The following is a 21,670-nucleotide window of genomic DNA, read 5'->3' on the forward strand; positions in this document are numbered from 1 at the left end:
CCCAGAGGGCCACTGTGCCAGACCCTCATCCCATTCCCACCCCCGGCAACGTCTGTTACTCTCAGACACACAAAGGCTGGTCTGGATCTATAGGACCCTCATCCTGGAGTCTTGCAAGGGCCCATCACTAGGTACCCCTTCCCACCACCATGAAGGAGTCACACACAAGTGTAAAAGCCACGTTTCTAATTATCCCCCGATGTAACAGACACAGAGAACCAAGGCCCGCTAGGGGCCAGTTCCCGATGGTACACACGGCTCCTGGGGTGGAGTATGGAATGCAGAGCAGCTGGAGTGATCCTCAGCTTCCGGTTGCAGGGCTTATGTGACAGTCACAGAGCAGGCTCCCTGAGTGTCCTTTCCTGGGAGAGGGCCGTTGAGTCACCAGTGGCTGGAGGCAAGTGGTAGGAGTAGGAATAGCCATGTCCACACAGCACTGGAGAATGCTCCCTGAAGACGCACAGGGCCAGATTCTCCAAAACGTCTTATTCCAGCCTTCCTCTCTGGCCACCCCCACCTCTAGGTCCCAGGTGGTCTAGAGAGAGGGCAGGTTTCTGGTTAATGACTTCAGGCAAGGGTGGGGGCAGATGAGCTCGACTGGACAAAGACCACCGTGGAACAACCTGCTAGCCCTTCACAAGATGGCAGTTTGGGGGCATGATCCACTAGCAGAAGTGAACCTGGATCCAATTCTCTGCTCATGTCCTGGAACATTATGGGTCACACTCCATGGGTACAGGTGGACACCCAACCTGTCCACAACCCCCACATAAGAGCCTGGATAAAGGGGCCCCTCCATCCTGCCCACTCAGTCATACTGCTTCTGTTCAAAGCAAGGCTCCCAGACCTTCTTCCCGTCCCTCAGGGAGACAAGCAATGAGATGCCAAGACTCCTGGAACCCAGTGCTTCTTGCACCAACCAGTCTATGGAGCCTGTACAAATGTGAGCATCCCCCCTCCCCCCCAGCAGCCTGAGGCCCAGGATGGTGTGACAAGAATGCAGGCCTGTGCCAGATGGGGCATGTGCCTGGCAGGCCTGCTTGGGCAGGACTGGAAGTGTGTGTGGGGAAAAGCAAGAAATGAGATGTAAGCTGGAGGGTACTCCCACATCCAGTGGACAGCCCCCAGGTAGGTCTTCACTGTTGACAAATTAGCTGGTTTCAATCATCTCAGCAAAAAACCTGTATTTGAGTGGCCAATTCCAGAGATCTGGACTGGAGAGAGCAAAGGAGTGTGGCCAGAACTCCCCTGGGAGGGGAAGGATACTTGCTGCGGCCTCAGGGGACTGGCCGGGCCCCCAGCACTCCTGGAAGTGGTGAGCAGAGCTGGCCGCCCGCTCTGGCCTCCGCCCTGGATTCCCCTCATCTAGGCTCAGATCTGTGGTTGGACTTCACCCAGTGGGTCCTCCTCCAAGAAGGCTTGAGGCTGGATCTGTGGGGATGAGACAGGCAGTGAGTAGAGGGGGAAAGAGCAGGTTTTCCTCCGCTGTTCCATCACTGGTATTCCCCAACTGCTGCAGCTCCAGGTACCGGTTGGCTCCTAGGCCTGTGGCCTCAGGGAATGGAGGAGGGGCTCAAGCTCAAGTCCTCTGTGTCCCTTTCCCCTTACCCCACCACGTTACCTTGAACGGATTGCTTATTCCCACCACGGAACGTAGACTGTTGCTATAGTAACAGAGGAGAAACTGATCTTCAGTCTCCGGGATATCACTGATGTTGATATAAACCTGGAGGGGAGGGTGGACAGGAATGGGGTCAGTTCCAGGGCCCTGAGTCCCACCCAGCTCTCAGCAACTAGTTATCCAGCAGCCAAGCCCACCTGCTGAGATGTGGAATAGCTATCTTAGGAAGGGGGCAGGTACCTGGTTCAACCCGTCGTTGAAGGAAACCTGGTTGTCCCTGACCCAGACATAGGACACGTAGTCATTAATGTGACGAAGCCCCACCTGTGGGAGGGGGGATTGGGCGGTCAGGAGTCTGGGAGGACACAGGACCTACAGCAAATCCTAAGGAGAGGGTGGTCTCATTCCTGGGTTTGGCTGTCATACTGTATACCCTCCCCTCACTGCCAGCCCCTAGATGAGCTCTTTAGTCTGTGTCCAGCTCCCACTGGCCCTCAGGATGGATAAACCAGAGTGGGGGTGGGGTGGGGGAGGTTGATGGCTTCCCGGCCTTGCCCACCACATCACCTTGTACAGTCCAATCCAGTCCCAGGGGCTGCTGGGGAAGTCTGGGGTCAAAGAGTAGTTGATAAGCATAGCATTCTCCATGGTCCACAGGCCCTCTGGCATCAGGGAGATCAGTGGGACAGACACCAATGGCTTCAGCTGCACACAGGGATAGGAAAGGGGTTGAAAATCCATAGCATCATTCCCTTCTCTGAGATAAATGTCCTTATTGCACCCTTCCAACGCGTAAGGGTCAGAGGAGGGGCACTGGGGTGGTGGGCACAGAATGCTAGAGAAAGTAGCAGACCATGGCTGGTCAGCTGGAAAGAGAAAGGACCAAAGGCTTGTCAGGGGTCACTGGTCCTGGCAGGAGGGACAGAGCTGAGGGTCAGGTGGGTAACCAAGCAGAGAGTCCAGTGCTGAGGGGTGGGTGGGGGAAATTGCTAACAGGTTTAAGGAGCCAGGTAGCTGTTCTCAGACCTTCGGGGTTCCTGCCCAAAGACCCAAATTCAGTTTTTCAGGGGAAGGGTGCCTGTGGTAGGAACAGCTGTGGGTGTGTAGAAAGAACAAACGGTGTAAAGGCAGACAAACCAGTATGAAAAGGTGAGGGCAGTCAGCAGCTCAAAGGTTAACACTGACTTGGTCATTAGATGGCAAAATACAAGGATGGAGGGAGCTTCCTTTGCAACCTGATCCAGATAGGTTCAGACAAAAAGGAAGTCCAACTTCACATAGTAGGTAATAAGCATAATGGAACTCAGCCCCGAGGGACAGGACCAAGAGGAAATGGAAACCTATTCACACAGGGTTTGAGCCGTTTGTGACAGGCAGAGCCATCAACAGCTCCTAAGCGCAGGGATACCTGACCTGGGAGGAAAGGCAATCATGTCTCCCTACAGGTCTCCCCCGGGGGATCTGCTGACATTAAAACCCAGGGCTGGAGGGTTTGGGGATGTGGCCCAGCACGGCTGCTCTGCTGCCAGTTCACCTCCAAGTCAAAGGTGCCGGTGACAGGTTTATGGTCACTGATGGTGTACATCATGTGGCTGGTGTAGCTCCTCAGAGACAGGGAGAGGTGGGGGGCCGGCCGCCTTGGGGTACAGGAGTCAGTGTGGGGCTGCCGCTTCAACCTCCACAGGATACGGTCAGTCCACGCAGGCTTGCGTTTTTTCTCACTGGGGGTGGGGGGAGAGAAGAAATGCTATTTTCGTCTTCTCCTTTATTCAATTACTATTTTAAGTAAACATTTCAAGTTTTACTTAAACTTCAACAGCAACACAGTTTTCTAGCAATAGATGCAGAGCAGTGTCTCGATGGTGACCCCCATCCGACTCTAGGATCAGAGAGCAGCTGGGGGAGGTTCTGCCCTGTTAAGGTTCCAGGCTGGTGAACACGTGGAGACGGGGGAGAGTGGTGGCCTGGAGAAGGCATGGAAAGTCCTGGCCCTTTCCCCAGACCTTGCCCCGAGTATCTCCTTCACTTGCCTGTTCTGGAATGACATCCTTTTATAATAAACCAGTGATCTAGTGTTAAAAGGTAAAAAGGCTATGTGCCCTTGGGCAAGTGACCTCATCACTCTAAGCCTTGATTTCTTCGACTCTAAGATGGGTTGATAATAGCACTTACTTCAAAGAATCTTTGTGAAGATTAAATAAATTAAGGTGAGTCAAGGGAGTGGTCAGGAAGTGGCGACTGCACACCTGCTTGGGCCTCCTTGGGCTGTTTCAACTCTTCACTCTTCTGAGGAGTATTCCGAGGACACGGGAATGTGCTATTTCCATCCCAGAGACTACAGACACCGAGTCTTGGACATTCCGTGCCCAACAATGCTTAACACTTGGTAATAAACCACAGGAATGCACCACTATCCCTTTCAAAGCATTCCCCCTCCCCAACTTCCCTCAGAGTTAAGAGCCCAGACTTGCTGTCACGTCAGAATCCTCCCAAGGACTGACCACAGCCTGTCTCTCCTTCCCCCTCGGTTCCTCTTGGCCCGTCTCCCTTTCCTCCTTTTCCAGGCTCTGGTCCAGGCTCATCCCTGGCCACCTGTAGGACTCATTCTTTCAACCAGATTTACTGAGCCCTCATCATGTGCCAGGCCAACTGGGATCCGAGAAATGAGAATGACAAGGTCCTTGAGGAGCTTGTTTGACAAACAAATGACAAGAAACAAATAGGCAAAATAAATGTGTACTAATCAAATACTGCATCTATTCCCCCATTTCTAATAATAGTAGAGCTAAGCATGGGGTCCTTCTGTGCATTAGGCACTGTGACAGGTGTCTCGAAGGCTGTTCTAGTCCTTCCTACACTGGAAGAATGTTACAGAGCACACTTTTCTCCCTCACAGGACTCTGAAGTTCAGGAAGGTCACCCTGTCCAGGTGGAGGCCGGATGCTTGCCAGGTCTGCTGTCTGAAGTCTGCACTCCTTCCACAGCACTCCCGTCTGCTCCAGCCCCGCTGAGGCCAGTCACAGCTGCCAGAACTGCCTTCCAGCGTGTGCTACAGCGTGCATTACCTGGACGGCTTCACTCATGCTTTCTGGCTGAATGGTTATGACTGAATAGAAGAACTGTTTCTGGAGATTAGCATGTCTTGACTTTCAAAATACTAAAACAAGTAGATCTGCAAGATTCTCTTTGTTTAAGAACCTATAAAACTGAGCCAATTGCCCAGCCGGTGTGGTTCAGAGGTTGAGTGTTGACCTATGAACTAGGAGGTCACAGTTCAATTCCCAGTCAGGGCACATGCCCTAGTCGTGGGCTCAGTCCCCGGTGGGGGGCATGCAGAAGGCAGCTGATCAATGATTCTCATCATTGAGGTTTCAATCTCTCTCTCCCTCCCTCTCCCTTCCGCTCTGAAATCAATTAGATGACTTCTGAGTGTCTCACTGAACTCTGGACACAAGTCTTAACTAGACTGATCATAATTCCCTCTGCTCATTGCCGAGTGGAGAGCTGACTGGGTTCATGTAACACAAGCCTCCTGCAATCCCGGACTTGAACAGGATTTCCCGCCCTCAGCCCTTTCACCCGCCCTGTAATGGAGCTGACCTCGGTTCTCATTACATCTTGGCTCCAGGACACTACCATGGCTGAGTAAAGCTCTCCCATGCCCAGCACACAACCCTCTCCGTTACTTCGCACAGCTGGGTCAGGCTCCACTCAAGGCCTCTCGTCAGTGCTGCTGACCGACCGGAATGCCTATCCTTCTTCCTGCCAAACTCTGCTGCCTTCTTGACAACTCGGATGGATCCTCCCTCGCCACAGCTTCCACCTCCTTCCACACTTCCATATAGAGTTTGGGGAACTTCACTCTGCCAACACGTGGACTTGACAGTGTTTTTTTGGGTCTCTTGCTATGGGAGGGTCCCTCTACTAGACTGGCTGCTCCTTAAACACTGTGTCTTCCCATTTCATCTTTTCAGACCCCCAATTTAAACATATGCCAGGCACCATGCTACATCCCAGGAAGGGTCATAAGTCAGATCCTATCTTTGCACTCTGAGCATTCACAGTACAGTCAGAAAGGCACACCTTGACTGCCTTAAAAGCAGCATGGAAAGCATAAGGCTTTCGGCAGCGTTAGGGCAGGAGAGAACTCTCAGGGAGACGGGGAGTGGTCAGGGAAGGCTTCCTAGTAGAGATGTCGTCTGAACTGGTTCTCAGGATGAACACCGGTCTGATTAGATAGGAATGTTTCTGCTCCTTAATGGGGCTCAGGCCCTGGCCACAGGGGAACTCCTATAATGTCCTCCCACCCTTTCCTGGAGTCACACAGATTCAAGTTCAAACTCTTGCTCAATCACTTACTGTTACTACTATCCTACTTAGGTATTCCAAGACTTAGTTTCCTTATTTGTAAGAAGTCAGTAACAACAGTTTACCTAATGAGGATACGGTAGGAATTAAGTGATGCAGGCGAAGCCCTTTGCAATCAAAGGTGCTCGATAATGTCAAGCACAATGTGTATTGTATCTTTGCTGTGGAAATAAGTATCTCCTCCTCCTCAGCAAGGCTTTGCTGTTCCCATCCTGTCCTACTTTCTGCTGCTGTTGGCAAAACTAGCTGTGAATTCAGAGGTACTGTGGGCTAAAGGTAAGCACTGTGAGCCGAGAACCGAGAATCCGGTCTCAGCCCCAGCTCCGCCATCATGGGCTAAGCCAGCTGGGGAAGTCCTTTAAGTTCTCCGAGTCTCTCTACCCAATCTCAGTCCCTGCCAACTGCAGCCCAGACCCAGCTGTTTGCAATAAGTTCCGTTCAGTCTCCGGGTGGTTTCCCTACCATACCTGGGGGTGGGGGCGAAGGGACACCTGGCTACCTGGCCTGTTGGCAGCTCTCTTCCTGATGGCCAGGGAGGTTTAGAGTCAACTGGTGGAGCGTCCCAGCACCCAAGGCCCCAGCCTGCCCCACCAAGGCCTCAGAATTCCCAGGGCTCTCTTTTCCAATGGATGGTGGGGAGACTGGCAGTCTCCCTAAGCTGTGACCTGGGCCAGCTGAGACTGCCCTCTTACCTCCTTTCTGGCTTGACTGCCTTAGCTCAACCCTGTTCGTGTCCATGCCCTCTTCTTGTGTGCACTGCCCAGGCCATGACCCATTCCGTCTTGCTCCACACTCCTGATATGGCTCCCCCGCTGCCCATTTCTTGGCGGGGACACTGGCTCTGCCGTGCCACTGCTAGCTCTGGGCCAGCAGTTCTACCTCTCGCCCTGGCCTGGATGTGGAGATCCCTATTCACCCCTAAATCCCAGAGGCCTGGGATGCTCTGGAGGATCTCCTATCTCCCTCAAAAAACAGTCCTGATAGGAGAGATAAATGAAGAAGCTGTTCCAAGTGAAACACAAACCTTGGAACATGTAAGGGGTTCTTCTTTTTCCTTCCCTGCCCTAAGTTGGACAGGGACCTCTTGCTAGAACTGCGTTTGCCCCTTTCCCTAAGCCTAAGGTTTTGGTGGTGACCTGGCCCCTTCTCAGCGTCTTAGAAAGGTTTCCAGTAAAATGATCGGGTAGTTCAGCTGGTTAGACAGTAGTCCCAATACACCAAGGTTGTGGTTTGATCTCTGGTCAGGGCACAGACAAGAAGCAACCAATGAATGCATACATGATCAGAACAGCAAATTGATGCTTCTCTCCCTTTCTCTCTCAAATCAATAAATAAAAATTGGTAAAAAAATAGAAAGATTTTTGCCCTGGCCAGTTTGGCTCAGTGGATAGAGCGTTGGCCTCTGGACTGAAGGGTCCCAGGTTCGATTCCGGTCAAGGGCACATGCCTGGGTTGCAGGCTCAATCCCAAGTGTGGAGCGTGCAAGAGGCAGCCCATCAATGATTCTCTCTCATCACTGATGTTTCTCTCTCTCTCTTCCTCTCTGAAATCAATAAAAACATAAAACAAAACAAAATAAAAAAACTATGAAGATTTTAAAAAACAACTATCATCCAAATACATGAATCTAAAAATAATGACAGCAGTTATTACAGTGCTTCATGGGTGCCAGGCACTAGGCTATACATACGCAAGGTCTCATTCAATCCTCAACCAAGGTGGGCACTGTTACCACCCCCACTTTATAGATGACAAAATCGAGCCTTAGATACCTTGGCCAAGGTCATGCAGCTGATGCAGAGCTGTGCTTCTAACTACTAGAAGCGCTGTCTCTATATTCCCCCCCATAAAATTCTCCACTGATGACTACTACTTCTCCTTCCTAATAGTACCTGACTGACCACCCACAGCTAGGGCAGGGGTGCTTAATACCAGTAACTGGCTGAGCCAAGCCCCCCTCTGGGGAGGACCAGAAAGCCCTGGGGAGTCAGGGCAGGGGTTCCCAGAATACTGAAAAGCAGCCGCTCGCTCGTAAGTCAGGAACCAGCTGCCTCCTCTTCTTCTCTGGCCCCACCTGCCCTGCTAACCACCCGTCCTGGACAGCACTGGCTCCCCCGCCTGCTTTCTCCGAGGACAATCTGGGACAGCTCCCACAGCCAATGCCTCACAGCGGGTGAGAGGCACCATTCGAGAGGTGACGGCTGGATCTAACCCTGCTTCCCTAACATTTCTACTCTGAGGCACTCCCAGTGTCACTAGGGCCAGCAGAGTCTGACTTCCCAGGCTCCCCATTTCCTCCTCACGGGCTAATTCTAGAACCAAGGTAGGCTGATCCTCTACTGCCGGAGCCCCCTCACCTGGTGTCATAGTTGTTGGAGTTCTTATCAAACTTGTAGGTGGGCGGGAAGAGCAGGGGGCCCTCCTGGAACTCCCGGAGCAGTGTGTCGCATCTCTTGGCAATGCTGAGCTGCAGAGAAAGGCAGTCCCATTTCCCAGTGGTCCTGACCCCACGGCCAGCACCACACTCCACTGAAGGGATCAGCCATAAGGTGAGGTAAGAGTCAAGCCATGCCACTTTGCTTCCCCACAGCCCCAGTGGCCGCCTGCGCATCCACCCACACCTCCAGACAGCTGAATCCTTTGCACACATTACCCCGCAGTCCCAGGGGAGGCAGCTGCCTGCCATTTCCCAGTCCTTGGACTAGAGCAGCGGTCGCCAACAGGTGGTCCGCAGACCACTGGTGGTCCGTGAGGTTTGAAAGGTTGGCAACTGCTGGACTAGAGGGACCAAGCTTTAGATTCCATCTCTCTGGGAGCCACTAGCATATATCAGAGCAGAGGCTGGGGTAGCCGGGTCCCCAAATGGACAGTATCTCATCCTCTAGGAGGCAAGCAAGCCCGGGGATGGGAATGACGACAGGGATGCAAGAAGGTTGGTGCTCAACAGGCCAAAGGCCTTCTTTCTTCCTGTGATAAAGCACACCCCTTAGCTATATCCTGGTTCCTTCAAAAGGAGACCAGGCCCTGACAGGACTGCCCTACCCGCAGTGTGAAGCCCTGTTAGACTCCTCCCTGCCTGGGCACGGGGATTTCAGGGGGCTGGGAAAAGAGAAAAGCACGAGGGAACCTGAGCAATGCTCCCCACATTTCATGTTGGACCTCCACCCTGGGCTCAGATCAACCCTCTGGACCCCCTTGATACCTGATCCTTCTCCCACAGCTCACTGTAGCACTGACTTTTCACGGCTTCCCGAACAAAGTGCAGCCCAAAGTCCTCGATCCGAAAGTTCATGTCTCCGAACCAGACAATGAGGCTTCAGAAAGAAAAGGCAGCTGAGGTTTGTGATGAGGACAGAGAAGGGAGGAGCAACAGATGGCTCAGGCTTGCTCCCTCCAGGGGCTGCAGGCGAGAAGTCAGATGCTGGGCGAGCACTAGGTGAAGACCAGGGCATAGGCCCAACAGGACTGTGCTCATGGCTCCTACCCCATCTTTTAAGGTGAGGAGACCAGCCCCCAGGGCAAGTGGCAAATACAAGCAGGATCTGCCCCTCCCGCAACCGGCCACCGGGCAAGCCTGAGAAGCAGCCCATTGGACCACCCCAGGAACCACAGTTCTTGACCAGGGGTGTTCGGAAGTGTCCAGGGCTTCCAGGCAAGACAGAAGGGCCAGGGAAGGGGAAGGGGCCTCAGACCTCAGGCAGGCAAAGCTGGGTAAGAGAGCAGATGGGTGTCAGGGGCGAGGCTGGGAGAAGAGCACACATTGCCTCTGGCTGGCAGCAGCGATGTGGCAGAGGACGCTGGCCTGGGCTGTGTGGGAGACAGGGCGGGGCGGCAGTTTGCAACTGCATGCTCACTCATGGTCCAGGATGTTGGGGATATCAGGTCCCTCAAAATTCTGCATCTCCAGGATCCAGTCAAAATGCTCCAGCCGCTGGTCATTGTTGGCCAGGTGCGGGGGTAGGTGGCAGTTGATGATGCTGACATAATAGCCATAAAGCTTCAGGCAGATGTTGACGCCCCCTTTGTTCCCCTGGTAGGACAGGTGGGTAGAAGGGTTGGGAGCTGCTCTGCGTAGGAAATGCCTCTTTCCCATCATAGACCGAAGGGGAGATGGTCACTCCTCCACAGGCTTTCCTAGGGCCAGACATCCAGCTTCCCAGGGCGAGCTCTCCATCCAGAGCCCCGCTCACCCGGCCTGAGGTCTCAGGATACCAAGACCCCGGAGGCAGGAGCGTGGGTATGCAGGGCACTATACTGGGCAGAATGCCAAGGTTCATTTTACCCCTTTTCCCATTTGTCCAGCTCTAAGGCCCCAGCCTTTCCCAGGCCAGGAGGCCTCCCAGTTCATGGCCCAGATAAGACTCCATCCTTACCCAGTACCCGAAGAAGCCAGTGGGCGTGGACTTAGCAGAGAGGATCTGGATAAAGGGCAAATGCTGGCACTTGGCAAAGACCAGTAAGAGGAGCCCCTGCATGCGGACAGAGGAGACCTGCAGGACAGGGAGGTAATGGCCATTCATTTCCCTGCACAGGACACGCGTGTCCCTGCCAGGCGCGGTGCTACACAGACGCCCTCCCCCAGGGCTATGGTATCTCAGTTCAAGTCTCCGAGTTTCACTCCCTTTAGCTGCCAAATGATGCACTGTGGGAGCTGAGCAAGCTTGTTTCTGTTCCTGGACCTGGAGGTTGAGGACAGAGGAGGCAAGGCTGTCAAGGCACCATGCCCTCAGGTGGGCAGCGACTCTTGTCCCAGCCCCAGGCATGCCTCGGCGCTCCTCTCACCGATGCCCTCCTGAGGTCCTCTGGGTACTCTTGGGCCACCACCCCTGTGGGCCAGGGCCTCAAAGAGGAATGCAGCTATGCAGGGTAGTGGCTAAGGGGGCTGACTTTCAAATCCTGGCTCAGGTTCTTAGTATTTGGTACTGGACAAGTCTCTCAGCCTATTCTCTCACTGAAAGAGCAGGAATCTATCACAGATACTGGAAGAATGAACTGGCAGCGATTATGTTTTGGTTTAAGGATTCTTTTTTAATTTTTATTTATATGTTTTCTTGAGTTTTTACAGAGAGGAAGGGAGAGGGATAGAGAGCAACATCGATGAGAGAGAAACATTGATCAGCTGCCTCCTGCACACTGCCTACTGCGGATGTGCCCGCAACCAAGGTACATGCCCTTGACCAGAATTGAACCCGGGACCCTTCAGTCTGCAGGCCGACACTCTATCCACTGAGCCAAACCGGTTAGGGCTTGATTTAAGGATTCTTAAAAGTAAATACAGCCTGCCAAGACCAGTTTGGCTCGGTGGATAGAACGTCAGTCTGCGGCCTGAAAGGTCCCAGGTTCGATTCCGGTCAAGGGCATGTACCTTGGTTGCGGGCACATCCCCAGTGGGAGGTGTGCAGGAGGCAGAAACATCGATGTTTCTAACTCTCTATCCCTCTCCCTTCCTCTCTGTAAAAAATCAAGAAAAATATTAAAAAAAAAAAAAAAAAGTAAATACAGCCCAAGCCGGTTTGGCTCAGTGGATAGAGCGTCAGCCTGTGGACTGAAGGGTCTCAGAGGTTCGAATCCAGTCAGGGGCACATGCGTGGGTTTTGGGCTCGATCCCCAGCAGTGGAAGTGCAAGAGACAACTGATAAATGATTGATTCTCTCTCATCATTGATGTTTCAATCTCTCTCTCCCTCTCCCTTCCTCTCTGAAATCAATTTAAAAAAAAAAAAGCAAATGCAGGGAAGGAACATGAGAGAGCCTTCCAGGGTGCTGGAAATGTTGTAACATGGATGTATACACAGATAAAAATCCATGAAACCGTACACTTACTTTCTGCATACGTTATAGCTCAGTGAAAAAAATTAACACAGATGGCGGGCAGTTGGATATTCACAAAAGCAACGTCGAGGGGATGACAGTGAGTACAAAAGACGCGTTCGCAGGTTGGGAAGAGGAGCTACTGACGCTTCCTATCCAACTCTACAAGGGTCCACTGTCCATTTTTCAGATGAATGACCCAGGCTCAAGGAGACTATGTAACCAGCAGGACCGCCTGGATAACAACATCAAAGAACCAGGACTGCGAAAACGCTTGCTGCCTGTGGCAAGAGGTGGGCTGGGCATGAGAATGGGCCTTAGCTAGTGACCCGCTATCTCAGCTTCAGGCTGTCTACATCCACCACTCAAGTAGCTGTTTCCGGAGTCTGAGGTGCAGAGGCCAAGGAGGAAATCCCCGGGTGGGGAGTGTGTACTGGGGCCTTCCAGGAATTATGAAACTTGATCCCGCAGGCCAGGAGCTCTGGCACAGTGAAGGAGTCAAAGCAGGGGGAACCCCAAACCCCGGACCGAGTGAAGGAGGCGTGAGAACCTAGGGTTGAGCCCTGGTTGCTACAACTGTGACCACAGCTCTTCCCTCCGTCCCCAGTCTTGGTTTCTACTCTTCACGTGGTAATGAAAGTAGGGGAAGGGCTATGAGGGGCTGACTCCCAAGGGAAGGAATAAAGATTCAGGGAGAGTTTCAAGTTTAATCCTCACTCGGAGCTGATTTGGGCACCAGTCCAGTTGGTGAAGGAGCAGGGAAGTGGAGGGGTGGGGCGGGGGTGGGGCAGGAAAGCCTCAGACGGCGAGAAAGGGTGGGGCTGTGAGGAAAGGCAGATTTGCAGGGGAAGTTCCAATTGGAGGAAATGAAGTGGGCAGGGCTAAGGAAGGGCCTAGAAAGGAGGTGACTGGGAGTCCTGCAGCCAGCAAAGGGGGCAGCCCCAGGCTTCTCAACCTACTCCTGTCCAAGGAACAGGCTGCAAGCGGGGCTCACCCCTTCACCTCAATTCTTGGCTGGGGGTAGGAGGGTCCTCTGATTTGGGTGCCAGGCCCCCAGGCCGGCCTCCCAACCTTGGGAGGTGGCAGGGGTGGGATGGGTTGTATCCCTGCCACAAGCTGAGCTAATTTCCTTGGCTCAAATCCATTCTACCAATCCCTTGCCAGTTCGCTGAGGTGCAGGAGGCCTCGTCTTGGGAAGAGAGTGGGTGGTGAGAGTTCTGCCCTCTGAGAGGATGCAGCTCCATGTCTGCAGGAAGTGGCCTGAGTTTAACCTGGAGGGAGCCACAGGCTCGGGGCTGGTGTTTTCTAGCCTCAGTCACAGGACCAAATCATGCAGTAGTTCCTCCTTGGGCTCTGCCCTCCTTGGGAGGAGTCGCAGCTCTTGCTTCAGCACCCTTAAGCAAATGAGGGTAACAGAATTAATTCTAAAGAAATCCAGTCACCCAGCGAAGGGAATAGGGCAATCCTGTATTTTCATGAAGCACTGCATGAGGGGCTTTGAATAGGAGTGTGTTTCATCCCTCAGCGATCGATGCAAGGCAGAAAGGATGATCAGCAATCTAGAAGAGCCTTCCTGTGGAGTCTCCTATGGTCTAAGATTCCTCAAAAAGATACTGGCCCTTCAGACTGACAACCCCTTTCCTCCACACCTATCTCCCCTTTCCTAACCTCTGGGCTCCTGAGAATTTGAGGTGCATGATTCCAAGAGTCAGAGGATACTCTCTATACCAACAGTTTAGCCATAGACAGGACACCTGTCAGCCTTGGAGCCCAACCAGTATAGCAATATAGTTAAGAATATGGGTGATGCCCTGGCCAGGTGGCTCAGCTGATCATAGCGTTGTCGATTGCAGGTTCAATTCCTGGCCAGGGCACATACCTAGGTTTTGGGTTTGATTCCCAGCCGGGGTGCGTATGGGAGGCAACTGCTTGATGTTTCTCTCTCACATCTATGTTTTTCTCTCTCACACTTCCTCTAAAAAAAAACACAAAAAAAACCACACCAAAAAATTGATAATTAAAACACCCACACACACATACACACACAAAACCCCATTTCACTGGGTGAGGATTAAAAAAAAAAAGAGCCCTAGCTGGTTTTTCTCAGTGGTTAGAATGTCGGTCTTCGGACTGAAGGGTCTCAGGTTTGATTTTGGTCAAGAGCATGCACCTCGGTTGCAGGCTTGATCCCTGGCCCTGGTTCAGGACATGTGCGAAGGCAACCAAACAATGTATCTCATATCGATGTTTCTCTCTCCCCCTCCCTTCCATTCTCTCTAAAAAATCAAAGGGGGGAAAAATATCCTTAGGTGAAGATTAACAACAACAACAAAAGAATCCCTTCCTCTCTGAAATCAATAAAAATATATTAAAGAAAACAACAACCCTGGATTCAAACTCCGGAGAGCCTGTATGACTTCCGAATCTCGATGTAATCTGTAAAATACCTGTATTTCAAGAGTTAAAATTTAGAAGTAATGTAATAAAGAGCTTATTTATAATGTCTATCATCAACTAAGAATCTGATAGATGGTAGCAATTGTTATTATACTCAGAGATTGAAAGTAGGCCATCTGAGGAGAGATTGGCTAGGGATGGGGCAGTCACTGAGGTGTTCATAAGCCCTACTGCACCTCCCCAAGGAATTCTCCCAACTGAAAAACATCAAGGTATAAACTAACCCCTGGGGTCCCAGCTCAGCTCCAGCTCCTACAGGCAGGAACCCCAGGGAACTGGTGTAACTGAGGCTTAGGCCTTTAACTAAATGGGAAACAACATGAAAGCCTGAGTGGGAGATGAAAGGACTGGGGGTTAGTGACAAGAGGTAAGACACATTTCCCAAGTGCCCATGAACTTGAAAATTACCTTGACGAAGCTGAGAGGGGAAAGCACATCCATGAAGAAACTGCTCCATGGGTCTTCAAAGGCAGTGTCAGAAAGGAGGCTCATGATCCCACAGCTCATTTCCTGCAAACTGCCCACCCCAGGTCAGAGGCTCTCTCCTGGCCTGGAGGGTCCTGCCTCTACCACAGACAATTAATGCTGCCCTCAGCGGACTTTCAAGCGTTGGGTTCTCATGACTGTGCTCTCTCCCTCCCCTGGCTCTTGACTGCCAACCCCTTGCCATTGCTGACCCAGGACAAGAGACTCTGACTGGCCCTGATGCAGGCTGAAAGCTCCTAACCTTCAGACTCCAGGGAGGGGGAGGACAGATTACAGCAGGTCCCCAGGGAGACAACGGGACTGGCCAGGCTTACCTGACCTCAGCTAGAGGGACAGGTGAAGGGGCCCTGCAGACACCTACCCAATGACATACATGTCCAGATTCGGGTCCTGCTTGTCCAGCTGAAGGAGATGATCAAGGTCTAGAGGGGGTGCGGCAGAGGCCACATTCCACGTCACGACATATATGCTGTGGGAGGGATGAAAGGTGACGTCACGGAGGAAGGAGGACAGCACATGTCCAGGTCACAGAAGGGCGTGTAGGCCTGCTCATGGACGCACCACAGCCCACTACAACCATGATGAGAAACATGACTTTCTGCATCTGGCGGTGGGGATCGAGGCGCTGAAATACAAGCCCTCCATCTTCACTGTTGTTCCCTGAAGCAGGAAATTCCCACCCTGGATTGGCTCCTCCATGCAGGCCCACAGCTGCCCACATCTGGCAGCACTGGTGCTGCTGACACTAGGAGAGCTGAAGGGGTAGATAGTTGGGAATTTATTAATTTCACCAGCTATTAACTCTGCAGCAATCATCTATGGCGCTCGTTCAGCAACTTTCCATCCACTCCCCAGTCTTTAATCCAGCTCCCAAGACCACCAGAAAGATTCTGGAGGTTCAGTTTTCACCTTATGAGAGACCTCAGCACAAGAAAAGGAGACTTAAAAAATAACAGAGATAACACCATGTTCCCTTCCTCAATCCTCCCTATGGTTGTGATCCCTGGAGCAAAACCACTTCTGCCAGCACTTCAGAAAGCCTAAGGAGCCCTAGCTTGTTTGGCTCAGTGGATAGAGTGTCGGCCTGCGGACTGAAGGGTACCCGGTTCGATTCCAGTCAAGGCACATATGGGGTTTGGGGGCCCGATCCCCAGTGGGGGACATGCAGGAGGCAGCCAATCAATGATTCTCTCTCATCATTGATGTTTCTATCTCTCGTTCCCTCTCCTTTACTCTCTGAAATAAAAAAAAAAGCCTAAGGAGATTTGAAATAACAGCTTTCTCAGCATCTCAAAAGTCTATCGTCTTTTGGGGAAAGTAATCAGTTGGATAATATTTTCCATCTCAGCTTCGTATGAGCCTAGGCCCTAGGGAAACAACAGAACAGCAGGTCTCAGGGGAAGGAGACTTGAAGGTATCCACGGAATAGTTACAGCAGTACTCCGAGGAGGCCCCAGGGTGTGCTGCGTCCAGAGCGGGCAGCGGCTACAGACCCTGTGGAGAGCAAGGACAGCCACCAGCCTCAGGGGAGTCCTAGGGACATCTGAAGAGGACCTGCAGCAGCTGGTCTAGAATGCGAGAGCGTTACAAAGGGGTAGGATTCCCAAAACGTCTCTCCTGCACCAGGCCCTGTTCTTAGAGGTTCATGTTGTAAAAAGCACAACTTGAAGAAATTCTTGGCCGGCTGAAACAACTTCCTGCCCCTTCCCTTGAACCATCAGCAAAACAACACAAAAAACCCCTTCCCAGTGACTAGAGAGTGTGCTTCGTTCGTTTGTTTGCGATCTATCTCCCCCTGCTGTCCAACGGAGGATTCAGAACGGCAGCCCTTTTATTCCAAGGCTCCTTGTTTTCCCAGGGACCTGCTCTAAGTGAATGGGGAGCAAAAGTCGGGATTTCTTGCCCAAATTCTCAAGTCGATGATTAGCAGCAAATCCTCGCATCGTGATCTGCACTAAGTAAGTTGGCGATCAGCGTTGTTCCTCGTTCAAGAGCAAGCATGGGACCAGGCTACAGGATCTTAACTGCACGCATTTGTTTTCGGATTTTAGGAGGTCACAACGGGATCAGGCTGCCCCATGATGTAAGTGCCGATTAAAAGTAAGAACAGTTTCTACTCTAGAACTGAGGAGAGTGCCTTGTTATGTCTCTAACTTCCAACAGCCCACCCTGCCTTCTCCAGGAGTTAACTGGGCAAACAGCTCGGCGGCTTGCGTTTGGAAGGGGCGTGGGGCTCGGACTTAACATAGCCCGCTGGACACTGGGGTAGTTTGGGAGCAACTCCGAGTTAGAAGCAGCCCTGTAGGCCCGGTCCCGTTTCTCCCAGACTGGTTCTGCCCCAGATCCGCAGCCCCAATTGGGTCGGAGGCAGTGATCCAGCTCGGAGCAGGCCTTCCTCACCTGAGCTTCTTGTCTCTCGGTTCGGCTGGCTTCAGTGGGCTCACAGTCTCCATCATCCCCCGCGGAGACCCGGCCGGCTCGCCCCAGCGGGTCCTGGGCCGATCAGCGATCCTCGGGCCGCAGGTCCGGGCCGGCGCGGGCTCGCCGGATTGTTTTCTTCCGGATTCGGGACCTCCGCCTCGGCTCCCGTAAGGGGCGGGGCTTGAGCGCTCGGACTCTGGGTGGTGCGGCCGGGGAAGAGGCGGCGCTCCCCACAGGCGCGCTAAGGTGAAAGGCTGAGAGGACGGGAGCTTAGGGACCCGGGACGCGAGGGGCGTGTCTTAGTGTCGTCAGAACCCGACGTCACACTGCCCGCCCGGCGTGCGGGGCGTGGCTTCCCGGACGTCACCGCCGCCGCCACTCGCCCCCAGGATCCTACGGCTCCCAGAGTGCCCCGCGCGAGGCCGTCGCCACGCCCGCCTGAGCGTCTCGGGCCCAGCCGCTTTCACTAGCACCGAGTCTGAGGTCGGTGGCTTCCGCGCGGCCCCCCCGCCCCGCCCCCGTTTCCGACGCCCAGAGGCCCGAAGCGCGCTGTCTCTGCTGTCCTGCCGGTAACCCAACCCCGCCCCCCCCGCGATCTTTTTCGGTGGTCTTTGGGCTCCTCCCTTCTTAGTTCTCCACGCCGTTTAAATTCTTCGTTTTTCGCGCTTCAGACCCATTAGATTACCTATTACACAGTGGGCATGGGGGTTCTTGGACTCAGAAAAGTCGCTATCAATGATGATTTACTTTGTTAAAGATTAACTGATTTCTTTAAAGTCACTGGTTATTTTTGGGGGGTGGCGGGGGTGGGGAGGGCAGTGCATGGGATTCCTTTGAGGATCTGATGAGAGCCGTGACTTCACCGAGAAAAATTCAGTTTTACAAACAAGCCTCACGAGGGTCACGGACCCGGAAGCAAAGTTAAGAATTATTTTAAATATACGTTTTGTTTGGTAGGATGGGAAGAAGAGGGAGATGTGAAGAGGGGATATAAAAGCAAACATAACTGCCAGTAGGAAATGGCCAAATGACTTTCCAATATGTGATGTTTGCGTAAGTAAAATAACAAGGGGGTGGTTTAATTTACTGAAGTACACCTGCAAGAATTTTCAGAGATACCTTGTACCTTTCCTAACCCTTCCCTGGCAAAATGGGTGACATCAGCAAGAGTTTGAGGATATGGAAGCTGTAAACGGACATAAGGACATCACCAATAATTTCGACTCCGTGAAGCTCTGTCTAGCATTTTATTAGACTGCTTTCCCCCCAATATACCTGTATTGGAAGATTGAGACAAAAAGGCACAAACTCACATTAAATAAAGTAATCTAATCAAGTCTACAAAGTGTATTTTGTAAAAGAAGTAGCACTAGAAACCAACCAAAGTAAGTCAGGGAGTCCCAGTAGGGACTGTAAGAGAACTTGGGAAGATCCACGCCTGCCCACAATACTGACCTGTCCCTGACCTCTCTCTCTGAGAAGGGCAGAGCCCAGCGCCCCCCCCCCCCCCCCCCCCCCCCACAGAGGCACTGCTGCTTCCAGCCGGGGCTGTGACCCTGGACATGAAAGGAAGCAGCTGCTCTGAAGGGGCGGGGCACATCCTCAGGCACTACCTGGAGCTGTCTGTCATCATAAGCCCCTCTGAGGACTAGCCACTTTGGGGGGTGTGAAGAGGGAAAGGGGATACTTAGAGGACTCCACTGTTGCCCAGCAGCAGCCCTATCTGTGGGGATGGAACAGACCGGAGAAATCCCTCCTTATGCTTGTATGGGCTGCAGCCCCAGACCTAACCACTCCAGGAAATTCTAGCTCAGCTCATGTGGACGCTTTCATACTGGGCAACAGAGAAAAGGCAGATAAAGAGGGAGTCCCCACCAGAGCTGGAGTGATATGTGTGACTCTCAGAGAAGAGCTGAAGGAAGAAGACTAACATCTGACCCTCAAACCACCTAAACAACTGCTTAGAATATTACCAGTTGCTTCTCCCAGGATTACCCACATCTGGACTTCACTTAATTGATGAAGAAGGGGAATGTTAAGCACAAATATAATTATAGCTAATGCAGTGCTTGTAGGAGAACATTCACATTTCTCCAACAGGAACGCCTCTTCAATTTTTCCAGTCAAAATAAAGGCTACTAGCAGTTGGGATGTTAGTAACCAACTGAACTGCACACCAAATCCCTTACTACTATAGACCCCACAAGGTGAGGGCACGAAAAGGAAGGTGTAACAGGCCTCGATGAAGGTCAGAGCTAACCATTCTGAGGAGTCTGAGTCTGTCCACCTTTGCCCCAGGAGGGCCACAGGGAAGCATCCTTCAGGATGTCACAGGTACAGTCCTGTGAGAGACTCCCTTATTGCACTTAGAAATAAGGCAAAACAAATGAACAAAAAGTTGAGGATAAATTTTCCCATCCCACTTCTCTCCCAACAGAGATTTGGTTTCTCTCATTAGCAGCTGTGCCCAGGCTAGCATGGGCTTGGATCACTATACACTTGGCCAACATTACTTCACAGGGTTTGGGAAGTGTTAGGTGGCACCACAGCTCGCTCAGATTCTCCCATGGGGAAGGCATACCCGGGTTCTGCCAAGTTGTAGGAAAGTCTGAAGCGCTCAGTGGCTTTTGTTCCCCTGGAACCTGGACACTCTCACTGGCCTACTTTGGTAGAGTTCTGTACTGTGGTCACTACTTGCTTTTGATTGTCCAGGACAAAACTCAGCTTGGGGGCAGGATGAACTGAGTTCTTGATTCCCAAATCCTTTCCAGCAACTGGAGACAAGAGGGAACATGTTCGGCTGGGAAGAAGCTATTTGCATGCTCATTTTGTGCAGCATGAAAAGATCAGGACTCTTGTGTCCTGACCAGCCTCAAAGACAGAGGACAAGAATCTAAGAAAGCACAGAAAAAAGAGGATTATTGCTGAGTGACAGCACCAGCCCAAATGGGAAGAGGAGCACGGACATACAGAGCTCCTCGGGGGGCAGACTAGGATATATAGGGCAGGCTCGATTCTAAGGGTCACACTGGACAGGCCTCTCCAGGTGGAGAGCTGGCCCTGGCATATTATGGACTCTGCAGAGACAAAGACGGAGTGGGCAACAGGCGGGCTGAGAACCCATAGGTATTCCTAAGACTAGTGACCAGAGGTGCAGTGCCTGGGGCAGGGGTTATTTGTATTTGTTAAATTTTCAAAGCAGAGGCTGGCTGGGCCTTGGGTATTTCTTTGGTGCTTAGAGCACTCTAACAATGGGTTATTGGGAGCGGAGGTCAGAGTTAAGAAGCTACATTGCTGTTCTGTGGAACTAGGGGAAACTATTTCTGACTCATCCCCAGGTGAGCACTCAAAATTGCAGAGATCTGTTCAGGAAGCAAAATACCTCAGTTTATCCCAAGGCTGAAAACAAACAAACTTAAATCGATTAAATCACCACATCACAAAAAGCAGCTATTTTGAAAGACTAACAATGTCACTTGAAAATAAAGGGGGGGCACACAGAAATGGGTTGAGAACACAATGGCTGGAGAGGGAGGAACTGTAAATACAGCACCCTCCACGCCACATATCTCAGAGGAGCAGGCTCCTGCACACGGGCTTCATAATACCAGAGGGTCTATTTGTTCACAATATTCAAGGGCATCTAGAATTAGCTATAGTAAGGGATCGAAAGTTGCCTGGAGAATGGGCACAGAAAGGCTGCGTCCGAAGATGGCCTGTCACTCGGGAGGGTGGAGCTGCTGGGCCTTCCTGTTGACCACTGTCTTGCAAAACTAGAAGAGAAATACAATTATTAAGGAAGCAACAAAGGAAAACAAACACTGTAAATCACTGATTGGGGAATTTCAAAAGGGAGAAGGTTGCCAGTTGGTGTGGTGGGGGCTAGAGGGAGAGACAGAAGTAAGGTTCAAGCAGTGACTGAGAAGCTGACATTGTAACAATCCACTTAATCCTACTGTGATCTCCCAGTTCTCATGCTGACACATGTGCCAGGGAGAGGTTTGCATCACTGCCGGCATCCCTCCCACCCCAGGCCTCCTAGTGCTAGGGGACAGCCAGTTTTTATTTGATAAAATGATCTCTCAGAGACTGATGGAGAACAAGGCCAGGTTTTGTATGTGTGTGTGTGTGTGTGTGTGTGTGTTATTTTTTTTAAAATATATTTTTATTGATTTCAGAGAGGAAGGGAAAGGGAGAGACAGAAACATCAATGATGAGAGAGAATCACTGATCTGCTGCCTCCTCCACACCCCCTACTGGGAAGTGAGTCCAAAACCCAGGCATGTGCCCTTGACTGGAATTGAACCCGGGACCCTCCAGTCCACAGGCCGACGCTCTATCCATTGAGCAAAACCAGCCAGGGCTGTGTGGTATTTTTAATATATATATATTTATTGTTTTCAGAGAGGAAGGGAGAGGGGGAGAGAGATAGAAACATCAATGTTGAGAGAAAATCATGGATTGGCTGCCTCCTATACAACCCCTACTGGGGATGGAGCCTGAAACC

The 21,670-nt window shown here is 51.9% G+C and overlaps 2 protein-coding genes across 6 annotated transcripts in view; both read right to left on the bottom strand.

Annotated features, from left to right (window-relative positions):
- Positions 1-171: 171 nt before the first annotated feature.
- INPP5K (inositol polyphosphate-5-phosphatase K) lies at positions 172-17,386 on the bottom strand. 4 transcript variants are annotated; one of them, XM_036340962.1, is made up of 12 exons: positions 17,143-17,386; positions 15,104-15,211; positions 14,665-14,773; positions 10,363-10,479; positions 9,844-10,019; positions 9,192-9,303; positions 8,347-8,456; positions 3,156-3,342; positions 2,189-2,326; positions 1,862-1,945; positions 1,622-1,726; positions 172-1,431 (listed from the first exon to the last, which is right to left on the bottom strand). In XM_036340962.1, the coding sequence occupies exons 1-12, from the start codon at positions 17,196-17,198 to the stop codon at positions 1,372-1,374; spliced, it is 1,362 nt and encodes a 453-aa protein (XP_036196855.1). In that variant the 5' UTR covers positions 17,199-17,386; the 3' UTR covers positions 172-1,371. The 4 variants fall into 4 exon arrangements, with proteins under 4 accessions (XP_036196855.1, XP_036196856.1, XP_036196858.1 ...); XM_036340963.1 differs by lacking the exon at positions 10,363-10,479; XM_036340965.1 differs by lacking the exon at positions 17,143-17,386 and having other exon boundaries at positions 14,665-14,766.
- Positions 17,387-18,396: 1,010 nt separating this feature from the next.
- The window catches only part of PITPNA (phosphatidylinositol transfer protein alpha), a 42,035-nt gene continuing 38,761 nt past the window's right edge, over positions 18,397-21,670 (bottom strand). For both annotated transcript variants that reach the window (XM_036340968.1, XM_036340967.1), the window contains one exon: positions 18,397-20,936. The gene's annotated coding sequence lies outside the window, so the exon portion shown is untranslated. The remainder of the gene's footprint in view (positions 20,937-21,670) is intronic.

The sequence above is a fragment of the Myotis myotis genome, unplaced genomic scaffold (genome assembly GCF_014108235.1).
Source record: "Myotis myotis isolate mMyoMyo1 unplaced genomic scaffold, mMyoMyo1.p scaffold_m19_p_17, whole genome shotgun sequence".
In the NCBI taxonomy this organism is placed as follows: domain Eukaryota; kingdom Metazoa; phylum Chordata; class Mammalia; order Chiroptera; family Vespertilionidae; genus Myotis; species Myotis myotis.

Excerpts from the sequence above, each read along its gene's own strand:
- INPP5K (XM_036340962.1), bottom strand. The coding sequence starts at position 17,198 with ATGATGGAGACTGTGAGCCCACTGAAGCCAGCCGAACCGAGAGACAAG. Across the intron at positions 10,020-10,362 it reads CTGGCTTCTTCGGGTACTGG|GGGAACAAAGGGGGCGTCAA; the intron begins GTAAGGATGGAG and ends CTGTCCTACCAG. Across the intron at positions 1,946-2,188 it reads ACTGGATTGGACTGTACAAG|GTGGGGCTTCGTCACATTAA; the intron begins GTGATGTGGTGG and ends CCCCTCCCACAG.